This window comes from Agelaius phoeniceus, chromosome 17 (genome assembly GCF_051311805.1).
Source record: "Agelaius phoeniceus isolate bAgePho1 chromosome 17, bAgePho1.hap1, whole genome shotgun sequence".
Taxonomy (NCBI): domain Eukaryota; kingdom Metazoa; phylum Chordata; class Aves; order Passeriformes; family Icteridae; genus Agelaius; species Agelaius phoeniceus.
Genome location: NC_135281.1, coordinates 13,063,076 through 13,082,426, shown reverse-complemented (window position 1 = coordinate 13,082,426; position 19,351 = coordinate 13,063,076). Strand labels below are relative to the sequence as shown.

The 19,351-nt window shown below is 44.0% G+C and overlaps 1 protein-coding gene across 1 annotated transcript in view; it reads left to right on the top strand.

Annotated features, from left to right (window-relative positions):
• Positions 1-2,514: 2,514 nt before the first annotated feature.
• Positions 2,515-19,351, top strand: part of VAPB (VAMP associated protein B and C) — a 33,150-nt gene continuing 16,313 nt past the window's right edge. Inside the window, exons 1-2 of the mRNA XM_054644458.2 lie at positions 2,515-2,907; positions 18,443-18,595. Of these exons, the coding sequence (XP_054500433.1) occupies positions 2,850-2,907; positions 18,443-18,595 (211 nt within the window). The 5' untranslated portion in view covers positions 2,515-2,849. The remainder of the gene's footprint in view (positions 2,908-18,442; positions 18,596-19,351) is intronic.

Sequence of the window (19,351 nt, the reverse complement as noted above, 5' to 3'; positions counted from 1 at the left end):
GCATAGGGAATCTGAGAACTAAATGCAAACCACCTGGTTTGCACACACACAATGAGAATGTTTCATTTTCATAGCTTCCTCGGTAGAAGTTTTGCAACCAATGAACTTGTTCTTTAAAATTATTTCATTACAAAGCTTTCAGGTGCTGTCCAGCATTTCCCTGCAGTGTTCATCCCAGTTTTCTCCTGTTAATCAAAAATCCTTGTGGGCACGAAGTTGCCTTTTAGTCTTGTGGCTGAATTGTCCCCAGTGAGAGCCGTCTGTGGAACAGGGATGAGGTATTGCAGGTGCCCTCCATGCACACCCAGTACAACATTAAATGTTCACACATTATTTACATGCAACAAAAACCTGACAACCTACGTTTATTAGCCTTCAGAAATTTTCAATTTAAACAATGCTGTGCTTTAGAAAACCTTCAGCCTGGATGAAAACGTGGGCGAGTCCTTCAAATACAAACAGTTACGTTCAGAGCTGCCAATTAGGGCAAGGTGATACATCTTGGCAACTCCTTCAAGAGGTGGATCATAACGCTCCAGGGGCTTCTTTGTACTTCTTTGAGGAAAAGTAGAACTCGGAAAGGTCTGGGCAGCAACCCTTAATGGTTGTTTACTTTAGGGCTTTTATTATGCATGACTATATGCTGTGTAAAGCTTTCTCTCTTACTCCTCCCCGTTAGTTTGCAAATAACTTACTGATATGTATAAAGCTTGTCTTTTCTACTAATTACTGCTCCAAGCCTGCCTGGTTTACAGAGAGAATCTGTTTATAAAATAAAACATAAGAGATGAGGTAAAAGAAGGTAACCTTCCCACAGTACCAGCCAAGAAAGCTGCAAAGTATGAACTCAATTCTCTCCTGACTGGAGATCTAAAATGTTATGACATAGCCTGTAGATTAGGCTAAAAATTACCCTCTCACACCAAGGAGTAAAAATAATAAGAGCATCCAAATCTAGTTTCCTGGAAAATAAAACGCCTCTATGATGTTATTTGACCATTCTTTCCCCAAAAGAGAAGGAATTTAAGGATCAAGAGCAGTATTTGAGGGTATTGCCCTGCAGTGCTGAAGCTTTAAAAAATCAGTCCCAATATCCTGGCTGGAAGGAGTTGGCAGGTTTCACTTGTATCAAGCAAAAGTAACAGTTTTGTACTAAACACAGCTATGGGTTTGGGTTGTTTTGGCATGGAATGAAAGATGACAGAGAACAAAAAAGATGAAATAGGATGGGAGGTGGTAAAGCACATGAGCAGAAGAGCAGGGATTGTGGTGGACAGGAGCAGCTGAAGGTGTGGCATAAACACTGCAGATGTGCTCAGAGCAGTGAATGCCACTGTCCTGCTCAGAAGTGTTAATTTTAACATACACATCACTCATTTGACATTGCTTTTAGTGCCAGAAAGAGAACAACACTCTTGTTGTAATTCTAGGTCTTTTTAGCTACCTTACGCATTTTTGGCATTTATTAAGTAAAATAGCACGATGCAAAGAATTTGTGTGAGGGAAAGGTGTCCTGCATCATGTAGATTATACTGGTATGAGAAATGAATTTTCTTTGGAAGCTTTTTATTTCTGCAAATGGCATCTCCTCCTGAAGTCACGTATGTATAAAGTCCAGAATGCATGAAGTCCAATGAATACTTTTTAGTGTACATTAATTACCAGTTTTTAAGACCGGCATATTTCTGCTGTTAAGAAGGGCATCCCAAACTCATGTGTCTGACAGGTAACAGGAATGCTTTATAAATTCTTAGGAACTTTTCAAATGTTTAAAACAACCCGAGGAGAGAGGGGAGCGAAAATCGTAGTGTTGCTGTAATTACACTGGCCTAGGGCTATCAATAAAGCTGCACTCTATATTAAACCATGCTGTAAATTTCAAAGAAATGTTTTTAAACACTGGAGTAAAAACTAACCAACCAAAGCTAAACACAAACAAAATTTCCCAAAACACAACCACCACAAACCACCTCAAAACAAACATAAAAACCCCAACGAGTAGTCCAAAACTTTAAGAAAGAGGGGGAGGGATGGCTTAAAATCTGAGGTGACCTGAAGTTCTGGTTTTATTCATTAAAAAGCGAATATTGCCTGCAGCTCGGTGCCGGTTCCCAGGGCTGCCCTGGCGCTGTGCGGCCCCGGGAGCTCCTCGGGTTCCCGGGAGCGCTTCCCTGCCCTTCCCCGAGCCCGGCCGAGCTCCGCTGGGAGCCGGGCAGGCGGCGAGGGGCCCGAGGGCTTCCCCTGCAGCCCTGAGGCCACACGGAGTAGAGGCCTAAAAAACCACGCTGCTTCTGGATAAAAGGCAAACCACGCTTTATTACAAACCACGCTTTCCAGTGACGATTAAACGTTGTTTATTAGACCTCTTTGTTCCTGAAACGTTCCGGGGAGGCACCTCCGGCCACGGGAGCGCCCGAGGAGCGGCGGCGCGGAGCCTCCCCCCGCGGCCCCTCACGGCGGGGCCGGGCTCACGTCAGCCGCCGCCGCAGCCTCTCCGCGGGCCCCTCCGTGCTGCATCATCCCGCCTCCCGCCCGCCCTGCCCGGCAGCGTGTGCGCCGCCAGCCGCCGCCCGACCGCCGGCCGCGCCTGTCCCTGCTCCGGGGCCGCCGGGGCAGTGTGAATGACCACCCAGGGGAGGGTGAAACAGCGCCCGAGCGACGAGCGAACGAGCAGCCGGGAGAGGGTGAACCGGCACCCGGGCGAGGAGTGAACCCGGCACCGGGCGCGCCCCCCGCCCGCCTTCCCTCCTCCCTCCCTTCCTCCCTCCCTCCCCTCTTCCTTCCCCTCCCTCCCCGTCCCTTCCTCTCTCCGCCTGGTGCCGCCACCGCCGAGGAGGAGGAGGAGGAACATGGCGAAAGCGGAGCAGGTCCTCAGCCTCGAACCGCAGCACGAGCTCAAATTCAAAGGTACGAGGCGGCCGCCGCCATCCCTTGCCGCCGCTCCCCGCGCCGGGCGGGCGGCGCGGCCGCGCTCGGGGCCCGCTCCCGGCAGCCATTTTCCGGGGGCCGGGCACCGCCGGCAGCTAAAATGTCCTTCAGCGCCGCGCCCGCCGCCCCGCCGGGGCCCCCCGCCCGCCGCGGAGCCGCCCCCGGCCCGCGGGGGTCGCCCCGCGCCGCCCTCAGCGCTGCCGCAGCCGCGGCGCGGGTGGGGGCGGCCCGCGGGGACTGCGCGGGGGGGTCCCGGCCGCCGCCTTCCCCGGGCGGCCGCGGGAACACCGGGCTGTGCCCGGCTGACCTTCCCGGGGGCGGCGGCCGCGGACAGGGGGGACCCCGCGGGGCAGCGGCGGGAGCCGGGCTGCGTTCCCCAGGCCCCGCCGGGGGTGTGTGCGCGGCCCCGGCCGAAAGATCTGGTGCTGTAATGTAGGACAGCGATGTCCGTGAGGTGGGACCGGGAGCCCAGGTGCCACAAACCCTAGGAACGGATAAAGGGCTTAATCAAAAGACAAATTGCTAGCAATGGAGCCGTTTAAGTGTTCTGCGTGGGTCTTCTGTATAAAATCTAGACGGAGGAAGGATGTTAGGAATAAGATAACGAATTCTGTTTCTTCTGTAATGTGTCCCATGCACTGTGGGGTTGCAATCATGTCTCTGGCCAAAAACGCGAGGCCTCTGGCCAGGTGCTGGGCAGCACTTCCTGGCTTTTCCTGCTTATTATTATAATTTAGCAAGCTGTTTGGCTAAATAAGTCACGAATAGGCTGCCTGTGCAAAAATCCATCCTTCAAATAAAAGTCTTGAATGGGTTTGGGCTTCCACTGGCACTGAAATTCCTGCCTTGCAGCCTGACAGCACAGCTGTAATACAATATTCTGGGATTACAAATAAGCAATCAGCAAGTTTATTTATGCGACTAGAGTCAGAGGTGTTTTATAGCTTTGCTTGATTATCTGGCAAATAAGCTTTTTTAAAAAATGGGGATCTGTTTATTGGCCTCTGGCAAAAATAGTACTCCTTTAAAAAAAGCTTTCATGTACATTTTTAAATATAGAGGAGGTCTTTACCAGTTTTTATTAGCTAATATGTTTGAACTATTAATACGAAGTGGGTTTTATCAAACAGCCTGTTAACAAACACTGGGGGGAATGAATCTATCTTTGTTGTAAGCTGAAGTTGTTATGGCAGCAGTATCAAACATGCTTAAGAAGGAAACTATTGTTGTTTTGACGTTCTTTGTGTTAAGTGTGATTAGATTAAAATCACCTCTTGTTCTGGATAAAATTGCTTTCAGCAAACAAGCAAATCCTAGCTCAGGTGGGCAAAAGTGGGCCCTTAATTGGCGCAGACTTGCTAATGAGACATAATTGTGGTTCAGGGTTTGTTTTTCATTCCTTTCTTCATCACAGGTAGATATAAACCTCGCCAGACTCTGTTTTTTCTTGAAGTAATGATAACTTGTCAAGGTGTCTTTCTTTCAGATGAGGTTCTGAGCTAAATAACCAGTAGCCATTGAAGTTAAATCAACTAACCATAGCGCTTTTGGTTGCCAGATCTTTAGCCAGCAACGCGTACTCCTTATGGCATAAAATGCCACTTGACTAACTGCAGCTATTAAATGGCTTAGTTTCAAAGTACACTTAAATATTAATGTTCAAACAGACTTAATGCTGTGGGCAGCATTCATATGCTTTGGCAATACCTGTGCCTTACAGTCCTTTCTAGCAAGCAGTGCTGACCGCTGTCCTTCATTCAGGAAACACCAGGTTGAAGTATTCATGAAGTAAACTCTGCTCTAAGCATTTCTTGCCCTACTAATTTTGTGATGACATACTGCCTGGTGATAGGGCTGAAATGGTATTGTTACCTTTGTAAATAGTTGCATTTATTTCCAGAGTGTTCCTTGGCCCCGTACAAGTAATCCAGGCTGACAGAGGTCGTGGAGCTGCTGACTGGTGCAGGCATCCTTATGGTGTGTGCTGAAAGACATGGTACTCAATGTATGAGACTGAGATTGGGCTGTAAACCTAATACTGGAAATGGTGAAGGGCTGAGTCCAAATGCAGACAGGTAGAAAAAGCAGAAAATTGTTTGCTCTGATGCTGTTGAAAGGCTCTGTGTAGCTCTTCAGTATAAAATTTAGAGGGAGGTAGCATGTCAGGAATAATATAGTGAATGAAGATGTCTTCTATAATGTGTCCCAGTCACTTTGGGGTTGCATCCATGGCCTGCACTTTCGCTTCTAAAGGGTTGAAACCCATTTTATAGAAGCTTTTGTAGCCCCTTGGTTTTGCAGTGAATGTCATAAATTCATTTGGTGCTCTGTTTCAAAATACTGTGCTTGTGTCTCGTTTGAAAAAAATATCAAAGGAGTTTTTCATGCTGGAATTTTTTTTCACAGCATGTGAACATGAGCAGGGGTTGTCTTTCCTCCCGCCTCGCATCTCCTACAGCAGAGCACACATGCTCCAAAATAGCATCAGCGTGTGCTGTGCTGAAATGCAGCTGTGAGTCGTGGGAGGCAGAACACCATTAGGTGGCTGAAGGTGCCCACTTCTTGCCCTGCTCTCTGATGCCATGTGAAATAGGAGCTTCACTGGCTTGCCAGGGACTTCCTTCACTTCTTGCTCATTGTAGACTTGCAAAAAAATTATCCAGCTAAAGGTTTACAGCTCAGCATTTACTGGTAACAAATGGTGAAAAAGAACGTTGTTGGTATACGTGACATTTACATTTATGTTTCCCTTTCTTTCTTCTTTTTTTCAATCTAAGAGATGACATTAATCTGCCAAGAATTTGTTAGAACATTCGGGGGTAAGATTTGCTAGATTTAAAGCTGAACAAGGATGTGGAATTGTGCTGCAGGATGCCTCCTGCACCTCACAGGATGGCTGCCCACCGAGGCTGATCTGTCTTTTCACCATATGTGCCCACCAGGACTAGAGATCGGCTGTTTAACACCAGCCAGTAAAATTTTGTTAAAATATAGCGTATTTTAGGACTGCCCTGGGTTTGTAGTGTTTGAGATGCTGCTGGGGCAGTGTTGCTCAGGAGGGGTGGCACAGATGGGCGGTGGTGGAGGCTGAGGGACATTTTGGTAGCGTTTCTGGAGGTTTGCTCCAGGTTAGGCTGGACTTATGACTCAGCACTCTGTCCGTGCTCCCCAAGTGGCTCCCGGCAGTACTGCCAAGCAGGGATTAGTGCCTTGCTAAACTCTGCCAGTCGTGCCAGTTGGAAATGCAGGTTCCTGTCCCCAGTGTGTGATCCTGGACCTATGCAATATGCCACTGTGTAGCTTTGCTTTCTGCTAAGGGCACAACAATGGACCAGAGCCACCGATCCTCTCTGCTGCTGACAGAGCCCCTGACCTGGGGCTGTCACCTGTCACTGGCTCAGGGACAAGCCCTGGCTACCTCAGAGCTGCAGCCCAAAGGTGTGGCCTCGGCCTGTATTGGTGTACTCAGTCCAGCAGTGCATCTGCAGCATTGAAATGTTCAGAATTTAGTGTTTACCCCAGTCCTGTGCAGTTTGTGTTTCCGTGGTGGGGTGGCTGCCACTCCCTGCTGAGACACTCTGAGCTCCTCCAGGTCAGCCTGAGTAAACTGCAGCCAGATCTGCTCATTGCAGTGGGGGTGTGCAAAGCCTCCTGTGTGTGACAGGAATATCCCCTTCTACCAGATACCAGGCTGAGGCTCTTCAGTCCAACAGGCCAGTAACATTTGGGATGTGAGATTAGTGTTTGCTGAAGCTGCTGTTGCCAAGTCTCAGAAGAGAGGGTCAGGGCATGTGGATTATTCACTTATGTCTCTGTCCCTGTCCTGATCCATTGGGAATGGTTGAATCACTCCTGCCCTGAAGGTATTGGGAGGAATTTGACTTCGTGCTCATTGTCTCCTGTATTGGATAAATAGGAATTTCTAGTCACAGGCCATGTTTAAGAATGTAAAATAGTGACATTATTGTGAGTAGTTGGCTGTTTAGGATAATTAATATGCATCTTTGAAGCTGAACATTTATATGCTGTTTTCTTTAAACTCTTAGAGCCCTCCTGGTATTCACAGCAGAATGGCAGCCAGTACTAGGATTTCTTTACTCTTTGAAGGCTGCTGTGCCAATGGCTGTCTGCTTTCCTGCTGAAAAATGTACCAGCCCTTGCTTCCCTTTGTCTGGCCTGATTCCAAGTCAAGTCATTGTTACCGCATTAAATACGAGTAAACCTTTGCATCTCTCTACATGTTTGAATTTAATTATCAAATCATAGTCTTGAAAAGGGGACATAGTATTTAAATAACGGGCAGGATTCCTAAATCTACACAAATTTATCCTAAAGTATATCCCAGTTATCAAAGAAATCAGTCTTTTTCTGATGCAGTTAATGATGCACTCACTTTTCTTGCAGCTTAGATAAAATCAATAACTTATTCTATTAAACATTTGTTTAGTTGCACAGACCTGCTGCATCTCACTGAATTACTCTGATTTCACATGCTCCATTGGTTTTATAATTAATTCATCACTTTGCATAGTCTCTTCACTTCAGGAGAGAGGTGTTAGGAGAGAAAAACGGGAGGTAAGAGAGGATAGTGATGCATTGTGCATTTCTTACAACACATCTCTTTTTTGAAAGGTGGAATAAGTTGAAGATTGTGCTTGTCTTGAGCTTTCTTAACCTGCTGCTGTCCTGTACATTAGAGACACAACACTCAACAGCTCCACTGGGAAAGGAGAAAGGAATTGTACATGTGGGACTAACAGAAATTTGAAACTTTGAGTAGGATGATTGGAGCACCAAAGAACAATTGAGATGTGTGAAGCAGTGCATTTTCTGTTAAATTTAATTAATGTATTTAGGTCTCCCAAGACTATTTCCAAAAATACCACAATCTCCTTGAAGGCTTTGGTCAATGTGATTTACGGGTTAAGGACTTTTGAATAATTTTGTACTGCACAGGTTTTAAGAATTCCAGTTGAAGTTCTGAGCATTAATAGGATCAAAGTATTACTATTTCAGGGAAAGACCTAATGCAGTAATAAAATTTGTTACTTGGCCATTGCTTCTCTTAGTTTTGTGGGATTTTGTGTTTTAAATGTGGTCAACTCATTGCCTTTACTGTACAGAATGGGCCACATACATTCACAACTTCCTGTTCCTTGGGAATCCTGTGTTTGCCCATGGATTTTCAGCTCACTTTGAGCTATGGAGCTATTGTAATGATACATGAAAAAGTTTTTCAAGTTTGTTATTTAAAGCTCATCAGGATGGCAGCCTGCCAGTCTGATTTAGTTGCTGCGATGTGACCTCTATTCATCACTTCAGAAGATATATCTGATAAGAGATTGTATTGAAAATACAGATGGAAGGGGTGGCTCTCTCAAGTCCTGGGAGCATGGCTATCATGGCAAAATGAAGGCACAGTTAATGTGTCAGAGTGGATGCAGGTTCACACTGGTACTTAGCAGTAAATTGTATTTACCAGCTGCTGCCCTGCATGCCATGTGCAGTGTCCTGTCACCCGTGAAAGAATATAGAGTGGAAATTTATACAGCAGCTCCTGATAGTGCCTCCTCATTGGAAAATAAATTATTACCTATTTTTCCTCACGGTGCAAGATTCATAAATTAAAAACTTACCAGTAATCGTGTAATGCCTTATTTCTTTTAAAACAGGTTAGCTGCCATTAAATACAAGAGTGAATTCTGTTTAATGTTTCTCTAATTCAGAATTAGGATTGTAAAAATTCAAGTGCAAACCTTTAAATAGATTGTCAGATCTGTTTTGAAACTCAACTGGAAAAAAGGCATCATCACCATAGCAAATGATCCAACTTCATGAGCTCAGGTCAGCTTACACCTATGAACAAATACCCAATTTTAAAAGCAGCTTAATTTGTTCTATGCAGCCAGCTCTGGAAGGTACTGATTGCATCAAATGAGTTTTGGATCAAATGAGCAACTTCTACGTATGTTATAATGCAATTTTTGTAGGAAGCTGGGCGAGGGAGGGTTTGTCCTGTTTCTGAGTGCCTCTGAGCACAGCTTTCTGCCCAGCTGAGGCAGTGCAGGAATCAAATGACCCTTGCTAATTCTGCCCACATCTTGCAGTCACACTCATTTTCTACTATCTTGTTACCATATTGGTCTTATGTTTGCTGCCTGCTGGGTACAGCTAATAACTACTGAATGCATTTCATAGTTGGGACAATAACAGCCTCTTTACTTTCCCTGTCAGTGTGACTGCTTGGCTTTGAAAGCCTTATTGATGGTGTTTGCAACAGTTCTGTTTGTGGTGACAGCTGTTGTTTCAGACTTAAATTTCATCTTTGTATTTGTAAGAAACGTGATCTTTAACATTATCATCTTGCTGCTGCAATTGTTCTTTTGTTGGGTTTTTTCTGCAAGTAAATCCTCACTGCTTAGGTCAGGAACTCTTCCCAGTTAGATAAAGCCCTCTCCCCTCTAGGTGAGGGACTGGCACTGGTGTGACAGCTCCTGCCACAAACAACACTGAAGGTCCTTTGTCTTCCTGTGTGATGACCAGAGACAGAAAGGAAGCTTATTTTGCATACATATATGAATATTTAACTACCAGTTTGTCCAAGCTAGGGGTTAGACTCATGCTAAGTCTCTTCCTCCGGCATTTGACCCAGGATTTTTTCAATATATGAACTCTTTCAGTGCTCTGCAGGCCAAGATGTCTGTAGAGCCATATAAGATACTTTCTGAGATGCCTGGGATGTTGTTGAGTTGAAAATTTGGCCTGCTAGGCAACCTTGGTAAGGAGGGCTTTGTGCCGTGGGTGTGGAGCAGCTGTCCCAGTCCTTGCTGTCACTGGCAGCGAGTGCAGAGCAAATCCCCATTGCCCTGAGTGGTTCAGGGCTGCTCACCTGCCCTGATGGTGGCTCTGTGTTCACAGCAGCAGCACCAACCACACTGAGGATGCTCTGCTCTTTCTCTCTTGGAGCTGTTCTGAAAATTGCTCAATTCAGCTGGAATTCTCCTGGCCTCAAACACGTTTGTACAGATTGGGTACTGCTGCTGCCTGCAGTACTTACCCCACGTTTTTATAAATACTTTATGAAAATAATCTCTTTGCTAAACTACTTTAGTGTCTAGTTCTCTGAGCTGTGTACGAAGTCCCTCATACCATGGTGCATGGATTAAAGATTTTATCATTCTAAATTTAATCCTGTTTTCTTGGTTGGTTTCCATGAAGGGTGGAAAAATAGAGAAGGAGGAGGTTTGCCTGGTGATCCAGTTATTTAGGATGCAGATTATAAAATCATGTAGGTGTGGGGATCACTATGGAGCCAAATCTATGTTTTTGCAAGCAATTGAAAAGACAAATTAGTTGTGCTTGTAGAAGGCATGTCAAATGACTATGTAATTCTTTTAAGAAAAAAAAAAATTGCACTTTCTTGTTTTTCCCAAGACTGCTACTTTTTTCATCACAGCTAGTTAGCTTCATCCTTGCTGGTGCTTCTGGTGTTTCTCACAGCTGTTCACCCTCCCCCTTGTGCAGTTCCATGTTTGTTGTCTGTTGATATTTGCAGTTAGTGCTTCTTGTGATATGTGAATTAACAATATATTTTGTTTTTTTCTCAAAACATTTGCATTTCCTCTGGATTGTCATTTCTTGTCTTCTGGCCTTTCTATATTTTTACCAGACTAGGAGCAGAGATAGAAAGGCAGTAACATTTTTTTCCCCTTAATTTTTGTATGGCTGCTTTTACACTGTGCTTAGTGGTGTCATACAGTGGTGCAGATGATCACAGAATCATGGAATTGTTTAGGTTGGAAAAGACAGAAGTTTAGGCTTGAAGAACACAAGTTGACATTTGTTTCTTGTTCTATGCCACACATATAAACTGTCAGATTTTTTTTTTTTTTCTGATTATGTTTTCTGTCTGCTGCTGGCTAAATTTCTGGTTTTGTTTTGTTTTGGTTTTTTTCCCCCTTTGGTCTGAAAGTACAGGCTGGTTTTCAAGTAGCTCCCCTGAAATGTATCTTGCTAAGCTCAGGATTCCTTCCTTTTTTGTAGCCATAAATAGTATCCCACTGCCTATTTTATGTGGCTTGGGTTTTTTAACTTATTAGAAAAGCAGCTATTCTTTGTGCATCCCCAGAATATCTAACTGTGTTTGTTTCTTCTGGTATTTTCGACTTATGCACAGTTCTGCACTTTAAAATATTTGCTCATTTGCTATTTAAGTTGCACATCAAATTTCTCTATTTGAGGAGTATATGTGAGCGTAAAATTAGAGCAGTTAAGTTGCTCCTTCCCTAACATTTTGATGTGCATTTGAAATGGAGATTAGTGATGAAATTAGACCAGGAAAAAATCACTTTAGAAGAAAAAGTGTAGCTTGGATTGGTGATTAAAATCAGGATGGTTCTTCCAGGGAAACATTTTACACTGGTTTCAGTCTTCAGCGGTGTTTTTATCAGGGAGGTTTGCACATCAAGGCTTCATTGCTCTGTTGCTGCATCCCCACCTCTCCTGGGAGCCTGGGCTTTGTTTCTGTCCTTCCCACAGCCCGTGGATGGAGCTCCAGGCTATGTACAAAAAGGGAGATATCTTACCTAAGTGAATCTGGCTGCATCATGATTATTGAAAGAGATGCAGCTGCTGTCCCAGTGCTTCCTGAGCTGTTTTCATACCTGGACAGAGTTGGCTCATGGAATATTTGTGTGCAGAATGAGCAAGGTAATACAATCTGTTTGGCACTCGGTCCTGAAAGGGTCTGAAAGCACAGCTGAAACAGGGATACACCTCTGAGAGCTCACCAGGGCTGCTCTCAGTCTCTTGTTCATGCCAGTGTGTGCAGAAATCTGGTTTGGCTTCATGATGCAGAGAAGGTATTTTGTGCTGTGTGATTTTGTTGCTGAAGTTTGCTGTAGGTAATGTTTGGGTGTAGAAAAACTCTGAAGAGATCAATTGGGAAAAAACAAATGGCAGTGGTACCAAAGTTACATGAAGGACATGTTCTTCTATTTCTCTTGGCAAGCTTATGTGTGGCCTCTCAGTTCTTACAGCTGTGAAGTCAGACTGTTAATGATTCTCTGAGGGATAAAAGGTGACAAAAATTACAGACTAACAAATACCCTGAAAATAGCCTTCAGTCTCATATTTGTTTGGGGTTTGGGCTTTTTCCCAATTAAGCATGAGGCATGCTCTGAGAAAAATAGTTTATGCTAGAATAGGCCAGGGAAGGACACTGATTAATCCATCTAAATGGAGTAACTTCGTGCCAACCTTGCTCCAACTTTGGCATCTGAATCATGTAATTTTGTTGGGTTTCTGCACCCTTTTTTTTTTTTTTTCCCTCTTAGGTCAATTTATTGATTGCATACTTCTTAAAAAAATTGCTCCACTGCATCAGCTATTGCATAGGGAGTGATGTAGATGTTGCTTCTATTTTTGTAATATATTTTCATCCAGGTATCCACTGTTTGACACAGCAGAAGTGGAAGGGACCACTCCCCTCCTGTCACTTTGTTTCAAGGGCTCTTTTGGGTGGGGAGGTGGGTGCTGGGAGTAAAGATACTGATTCCACAGGACTGGGGGTTTGTAGTTAATTCCTTTTAAAATCTGAGTTGAGGTCAAAAGGTTGGCATGTGGTTTACACAAGGATTTTTTGAAAATAATTACCAAATTTGGGGGGTTTGGGTTGTCTCAGTGAGTTACTTGTGAAATCAGATATTTATGCAACACAGGATCTTCTTGCTTCTGATTTTTTGGCTTCTTTGATTTCAAAAGTTGCGGATGCTCACTTAATTATGAGAGTCTCCAGAGCCAGATGATGATGATGATTAAACCTTGGCACACAGTACTCTTTAAAACACTAATCTTCACAAGATTCTGTGTAATTAGGTAAGTATTCTCCTTACTTGACTGAGAGGGAAACTATAAGGGTCCAAACCTGCTTCTGTTTTGGAGTTGCTGTCAACTCTTAAGGCTCTTAATAGCAGAAGATCAAGCCCTTAAGTGATTTGTCTAAAGACAAGGAAGGTGGTGGAGAGTTTGATTGGATCTTGGGTGTTGTTGATTCTCAGGCACCTGGCTGATAGCTCAAGATGTCTTGCTTGACATTTCAGCTCTTTTCATTTTAGTGTTTATCTTCAAAGGTCATCAGCTTTATATATGACTTTAAAAGAAGCGTGCAGTAAGTCAGGGTCCTCACCTGTTATTGAGCCCTCTTGCACATCACTGCTGGTTTTATTTTGCCTGTCTCTCTTATTCTGATAGACACCCACAGAAATAAAATGGGAGAGCCCATGGAAATAAAATGAAATCACTTGGTGTTGTCAGGGGCAGTAAAGGAACTGAGAAACCACTCGGATGTGAAGATGAGAAAAGGTGCAGGTAGAAAGATTGAACTGATCAGATGGAGACAGGGGTATGGTGGCTGTTTGATGGTGCTGCCACCTCTTTCTCAAGCAGGGCAAGGGGCATCCCAGTTTGAGGGGCTGGCAGAGCTGGGGGAGGCACTTAATGCTATGGGAGAGAGGCCAGTGTAGGTGTGGGATGGGGAAGGGATGAGTATCACGTTCAGCCCCCATCCTTTCCCCTCACACAGGGCCAGTGTGACTCTTTCACTGGATTAATTACTGCTCCATGTGGACATTTACCAGTCACATGTAGGATTTGGGCTCTTGAGAATAGTCACAAAACAATTTAGGTTTCCCCTCTATTGCTTTCCACCATCTCCCTTATTAAAGATTCTTCAGTTACCTTTCTATGGCTGATTAATGTGTCAGGTGATTAATGACTTTCATCTGACACATCAGTGGGATTAAACCATGGTGAAATACATCCTTCCCCTCCTATTATTGCATTCCACTGCTTTCCACAAAGGAAGTACAAGAGAGGTTATCTCATGAGGAGCTCTGCCTGTATTGCTGGCTGTTTCCAATTACCTTGCTGTTGGATACATGTCTGTGGTGAGCTGGAGTTGCAAAAGTTTAGGGGAAGATGCTGAAAGTGCATCTAAAACACTCTGGGAATAACATGGGCAACTTGATAAGAATTTATTCTTAGTCTTGTGGATCAGTGGTTGCCAGTTGTATCCAGTATTCCTGCAGTGCTGTTCTTTGAAGAGTTCACTACATGTTTAGGAATGCCTAGCTTTTAGCAGCTGAGAATTTGCATTAAATTTAAGTACAGACAAAATGATGAATGTGCCTTAATTACTTTCAGCAGCTATGCCAACACTACAAGTGTGACTGCAGCACGTATGCCCAGATGTGCTTGCAAGCTTTAACCTGCAACTGTGAGACCTTAAATTGGCAGAATGCTGTGCAGGAAGATGCAGTTTCCCTGATGCCAGCTCTGAGTGCTGCTCACTCTGGCTGAAAACTGCTTCTCCTTTTTCTCTTCCCCACTGCCCCCTCCCTCTCCCTGGTAAGTGGATTAATTTCCAGCCCCAGCAGCTCCCTGGCTCTGCTCTTGGCCCATGCAGAGGAACACAGTGCAACTTGCACAGGCAGCTGGTGGAGATGAGAGGCCAGACCACTTCCCCTCTCAGCAGTGAGATGGGCTCATGCAGGAATTAAGCAACCCTGTGGCCCAGCTGATGTGTGTAGTTAATGATGAAGATGTGGTGATAATTGCAGGTACAGATCTGCAGAGGACTGTCCCTGCTGGGTTTGAATGTTCCTGCCCAAGCCTGTGCCATCAAAGCTTTCCCTCTGCTGGCACTTATGCTGAATTCCTTCATGTGCCAAACAGCATGAGCACTGATTATTTGCCATGCCAAAGCATGGAATTTTGGTTAAGGGGGGATGGTTGTGTTAAGATGTAGTACAAATGATGTGGCTGTGTAATGTGATTTCTTTGAGGAGCGAGTGGCAGGGAACTCACAGTGAGTACTGTGCTCATCCAAAAGTTATCAGCCTGAATTTGCTGAAACAATTATGGGCAATTTCAATTGCAGTGAGGGTTATTTAAAATTTAAATAGAGTTGACATCATGTTCTTTTGACCTAATTCCCAGACTTTTTTATCATTACTAAAATGGTGTGAGATATTACAATGCCATCCATACACTGCAGCATGGCTCTCTAAGGAAAGGTTGATACAGCACTGGTGTTTGAATAGGAAATGGACTGGAAAATTCTGAGGTAACATTGTGATCTTCAGAGGTGAAGGGGTGGATTTCTGGGTGAAAAGTCACAGTTCAGTAACAACCCTGCTCAAAAGTAGTCCTATGAAAAACCAGGATACCTCTTACTATTTGTTGTTTTATGAGTATAGGAGGTGATGTTTCTTTTCCTTTCAGTAATACTGCTAGCTTGTGTATCACTGGATGCCCACTTTGCATTAACATGGGCTGACTTTATTTTGGCAGGAGAAAGTCACCAAGCCCTTGTGGAGTATTGCAGACTTTCAGCACTAAATTCAATTTACTACATTCTTCCATGCTCCCGTGACACCTCCATGTCAGATGATGCATGTACAGACCCTGTTTCCCGTAACTTTGTCCTTGAGATGACACCAGTGGCATTCTTCTCATGATCTTTAAAAACCATGTGAGAAAAACAGTTGGGATGATTTTAAAGAGCAAATTGTCATTTGGAAAGCACCCTGCCTTAGTATGAGCTCCACTTATCTAGAAATATTATTATGAGCAATCAAAAAGACATTCAAAACAAAATAATGTGATTAAGTAAGGGTTGTGGGTCTTAGAAGTCAGTCTTCACTTGCTGCTTTCACCCAAGGACCATCCAGATGCACCAGTCTGGCTCCACTGTGCTTTCAACCCACCTTGGGAGTACAAGCATTGTCCAGGTGTTGCATAAACTTGTGTAAATATTCCATCCACTCGTGACAAGGACAAAGTTACCAGAAAGATTGTAGGGTGTTTTCTCTTACTGTATTTGGGTACGATTCCCAAAGTCCCAATGCCTTGCATTGGAGAATGAGGCTGCAGGGTTGATGTGCATCTCACTTGACTGTTAATACCCACACCAGCTTTATCTGCAGTGCTCAAATCCAGATGCTGGAAAGCAAGGGTGTATCACCAGTGCAGAATTACCTTGTGTCTCTCCTGGGATAAGTTCTCCCACATACACCAACCTCCCCAAAAACCTGTAACCTCGGCTGTAGTAATCCAACAACAGGCGACCAAGGTTTCATTTCAGCCCCAGTTGGCAGTCCATGGGCCTTGCTCTTGAAAGGCAGGCCAGCCAAGTGATAATATTTCACTGCCATGCCCCAGTTACCCCTGAGTAATACCCTGTGGTCTGTTTATTTTTTTACTTCAGGAGACCTTAATTGGCACGTTAATCCTGCATTTGTCTGCTGTGTTTTGCTTTGCTGCAGACTTTGAGCAGCAGGGCCATCAGAATGAGTGTGCTTGCCCACAGGTTTGCTGGAAGCAGATGTCAACCTTCTAGTACAGTTGTGGTGGCTGTAAAACCTGTAATTTGGGGGAAATGTAGCTAAAGAAACTGTTTAGGGTTTAGTGGACAGAACAGAAGAGGAAACACCAAGCAGACAAGAAGAAATGAGTTCCGTCTGCTGAAAGGTTTTGCTGCCAAATATTTTGGTGTGATCTATGTTAGCAATAAGTAATTCCATTTGGAAATTATTTTCCACACAGAATTGTTGTCGTATTACTATTTCAAACAGCAGCTCTTTGCTGGGGCACACAAATCCTGTGCACATTCATGGATCAGCCAAGTAAAAACATGGTATTTCCCCCAGGAAATCTATCCCAGCATGCAGACCAGTAAAGCACTACTGAGGATGCAGCTGCACATGAAGGGCTCTGTACAGGCAACCCTCCCCCTGTGCTGGAACAGATCAAGCTGTAATTTTTTAGTAAAGACACATCCTTATTGCATAGGCATCCTGTAATTTCTTCTGAAACGTTGGATTTCTCCGTTAGGGCTGTTTTGAAGATCTGCTACTGCCCTCTGCCCTTACACACCTAAATGTTTGCTGGATTTTTCTGATGATTTGGCTTATTTGAACTTCTTTAACAACTCATGGCTGCTTCTGGCCAGTTATTTTCCATTAGCTTAAAGTCTCTCTCTGCATGCAGAACACAGAGAAAACTTTACAGCTGTGCTTCATTCTCTTTCACATCTCAGTGTTTCACTAGGCACAGGTCTAGTGAAATCTTTGCCATGGGATCTGAAAATTTTACTCCTTCAAATTTTTTTTAGCTCCCATTGCATTGCCAAGCTGGTTTGCTCAGGGTGCAGACAGAAGTGGTGCTGCCTTGTTGTCTGGTTGGGGTTATTCTGTGTGTGATTGTTTTGAGGCTTTTCCCCTTCTAATTACTTTAAACAAATTGGATCAAGGATAGAGGTTGCAGGACTGTAGTACTGTTACAGCTGGATTAAATATTGTTTTAGGAGACAAATTTATGTAGAATAAGAAGCAAACTTAAATTACATCAAGGCATCCATGCTGGCAAAGCAGGGTGGTGGAATGCTGCCTGCCAGTATTTTTATTATCATCATCATTCACCCTTTTTCAATTTTAGGGTTGCCATTTCTGCAAGGAAAAGTTTGATGCTTTTTTTGGACTAATTTGCTTTTACTCCTGAGGACAAATGAAGGTATTTTATTCAGGCCTCAAATTAATCACTTCTATGGAGAAGACAGTTGATCAAAGTGTGGTTATATTTCTTTTAATTTTACTTCTTTGCCATCTGTGAGGCACTGTAGTTGTGTGCTACCTGTCTGATTTATCAGTGTCTTGTAGGAAACCAGCCTTTCTTCTGCCTGAGGGGTTTGGGAGTTTCAATTAGGTAGTGAGCCTGAGAGAAAAGGATCTGCCTGCACTTGGTTTTGCAGCACTTGACAATGGTTTGATTTTGGATTTGCTAATACGGAAATTTTCACCAGTGCTCTCAGTGTCTAAAAATTTTCCTATTTCCACATGGTTATTTCCTGTCCTGGGTGAGGTAGGCTACTTTATTTCTTCTAGTCTATAATTTCTCGTTGCCAAGACAGTTTATTAAAAAAAATTAAAACTTGGTAGGCAAAAGGAGATGCACTCTGTATGCTTGTCTTGCTGTTTTTGATGTGGCATTCCTGAATGCCTGGAGGAATCCTGGTTCTGTGGAGGTCCAGCTTCATGTGCAGATGGGTCTGTGGTAGTCCTTGGTCCCCATTCCTTGGTTAACAAACTAATGTACTCACTACTTACACCTACAGCATGGGTATATGTGGTATCTCTGCTAGCCTGGGCTTCTGAGACTAGAATGGAGCAACTGTGACACAGCAGGGAATTTGGCATCCTTTGAATGCCATGTTGTGGTGTTGGCACAATGTATGAATGATTTCCCCCTTTTGTTTTGCTGTTAATGATGAGCTCTTGGGCTGGGGCCTGCCTGCAGCCTCAGCTTTGCGTGCACGATTATCTGTACATGCTGCAGGTGGAAATTGAACATCTAATTACTTTATAAGATTTGTGAACAGAGATTTAGAGCCTGCTTAGCCTCTGCTTGAAAAGTGCTTTCTGTGTGATTTCAAGTCTGCTTTTGCTCTCCTCCTCAGGTCCTTTCACAGATGTGGTCACTACAAACCTGAAGCTCGGCAACCCCACGGACAGAAATGTCTGCTTCAAAGTTAAGACCACAGCACCACGTAGATACTGTGTAAGGCCCAACAGTGGAATTATTGATGCAGGAACATCAATTAATGTTTCTGGTAAGCCATTGAAGCAGTTCTTTGCTGATTGAAAATAGCTTCTTGTGATCAGTTATTTCTTGGAATGCCTTGCAGCCTGAAAGTATTTTGGTTTTTCCAAGAGGTTGTGTTTTCATGGAGAAGCAGCCATTTCATGTATCCTTGCTTCCCTTACTCCTGGTCTAGAAGTAACAGGTTTGGTCTTACATCTTGTTTTGGAGAAGAAAAAGGCAGAAATACACAAATGATTGATATGGTTCATTAACAGCCTCAGCCAGCGTATCCAAACCAGTTCTGCTGCAGCCCTGCCCTCCCTCTGGGATTATTTTTGTACAGTTAGTTTTTTGCCAGCTTAACTTCCTGAACCAGCTCACCACGGGGTCAAACAAGTGCTTGGATGAGCACATTGAGGGAGGAATAAAACTGGGTGGATTGTAGCCACTGGTTTAGACCAGTGTGGGCAGATGGCAATCTGCCTTTGATTTAACCAACAGTGAAAACATTTACTTTCAAACCATGCTTGTTTTGTGTGCCTTGAAGATTCGGTATCCTTTGGTGTTAAAAATGTCAAATGACTAAATCTTTGCTGTTGCATAGGAAAAGTTAATGATTTTCTCTAATGAGTCAGTAGCTCTTGACTTGCCTAAGTTTGGTAATGGAAAAGCAAAGGAGTGGCTTACTCTGAAAGCATAAAGAGCTGAGTATTCTTACAAACAGTATCTGTGTGTTAACTTGCTGATAATATATTCTCTCAATAACTTCTCTGATGCATGTTCT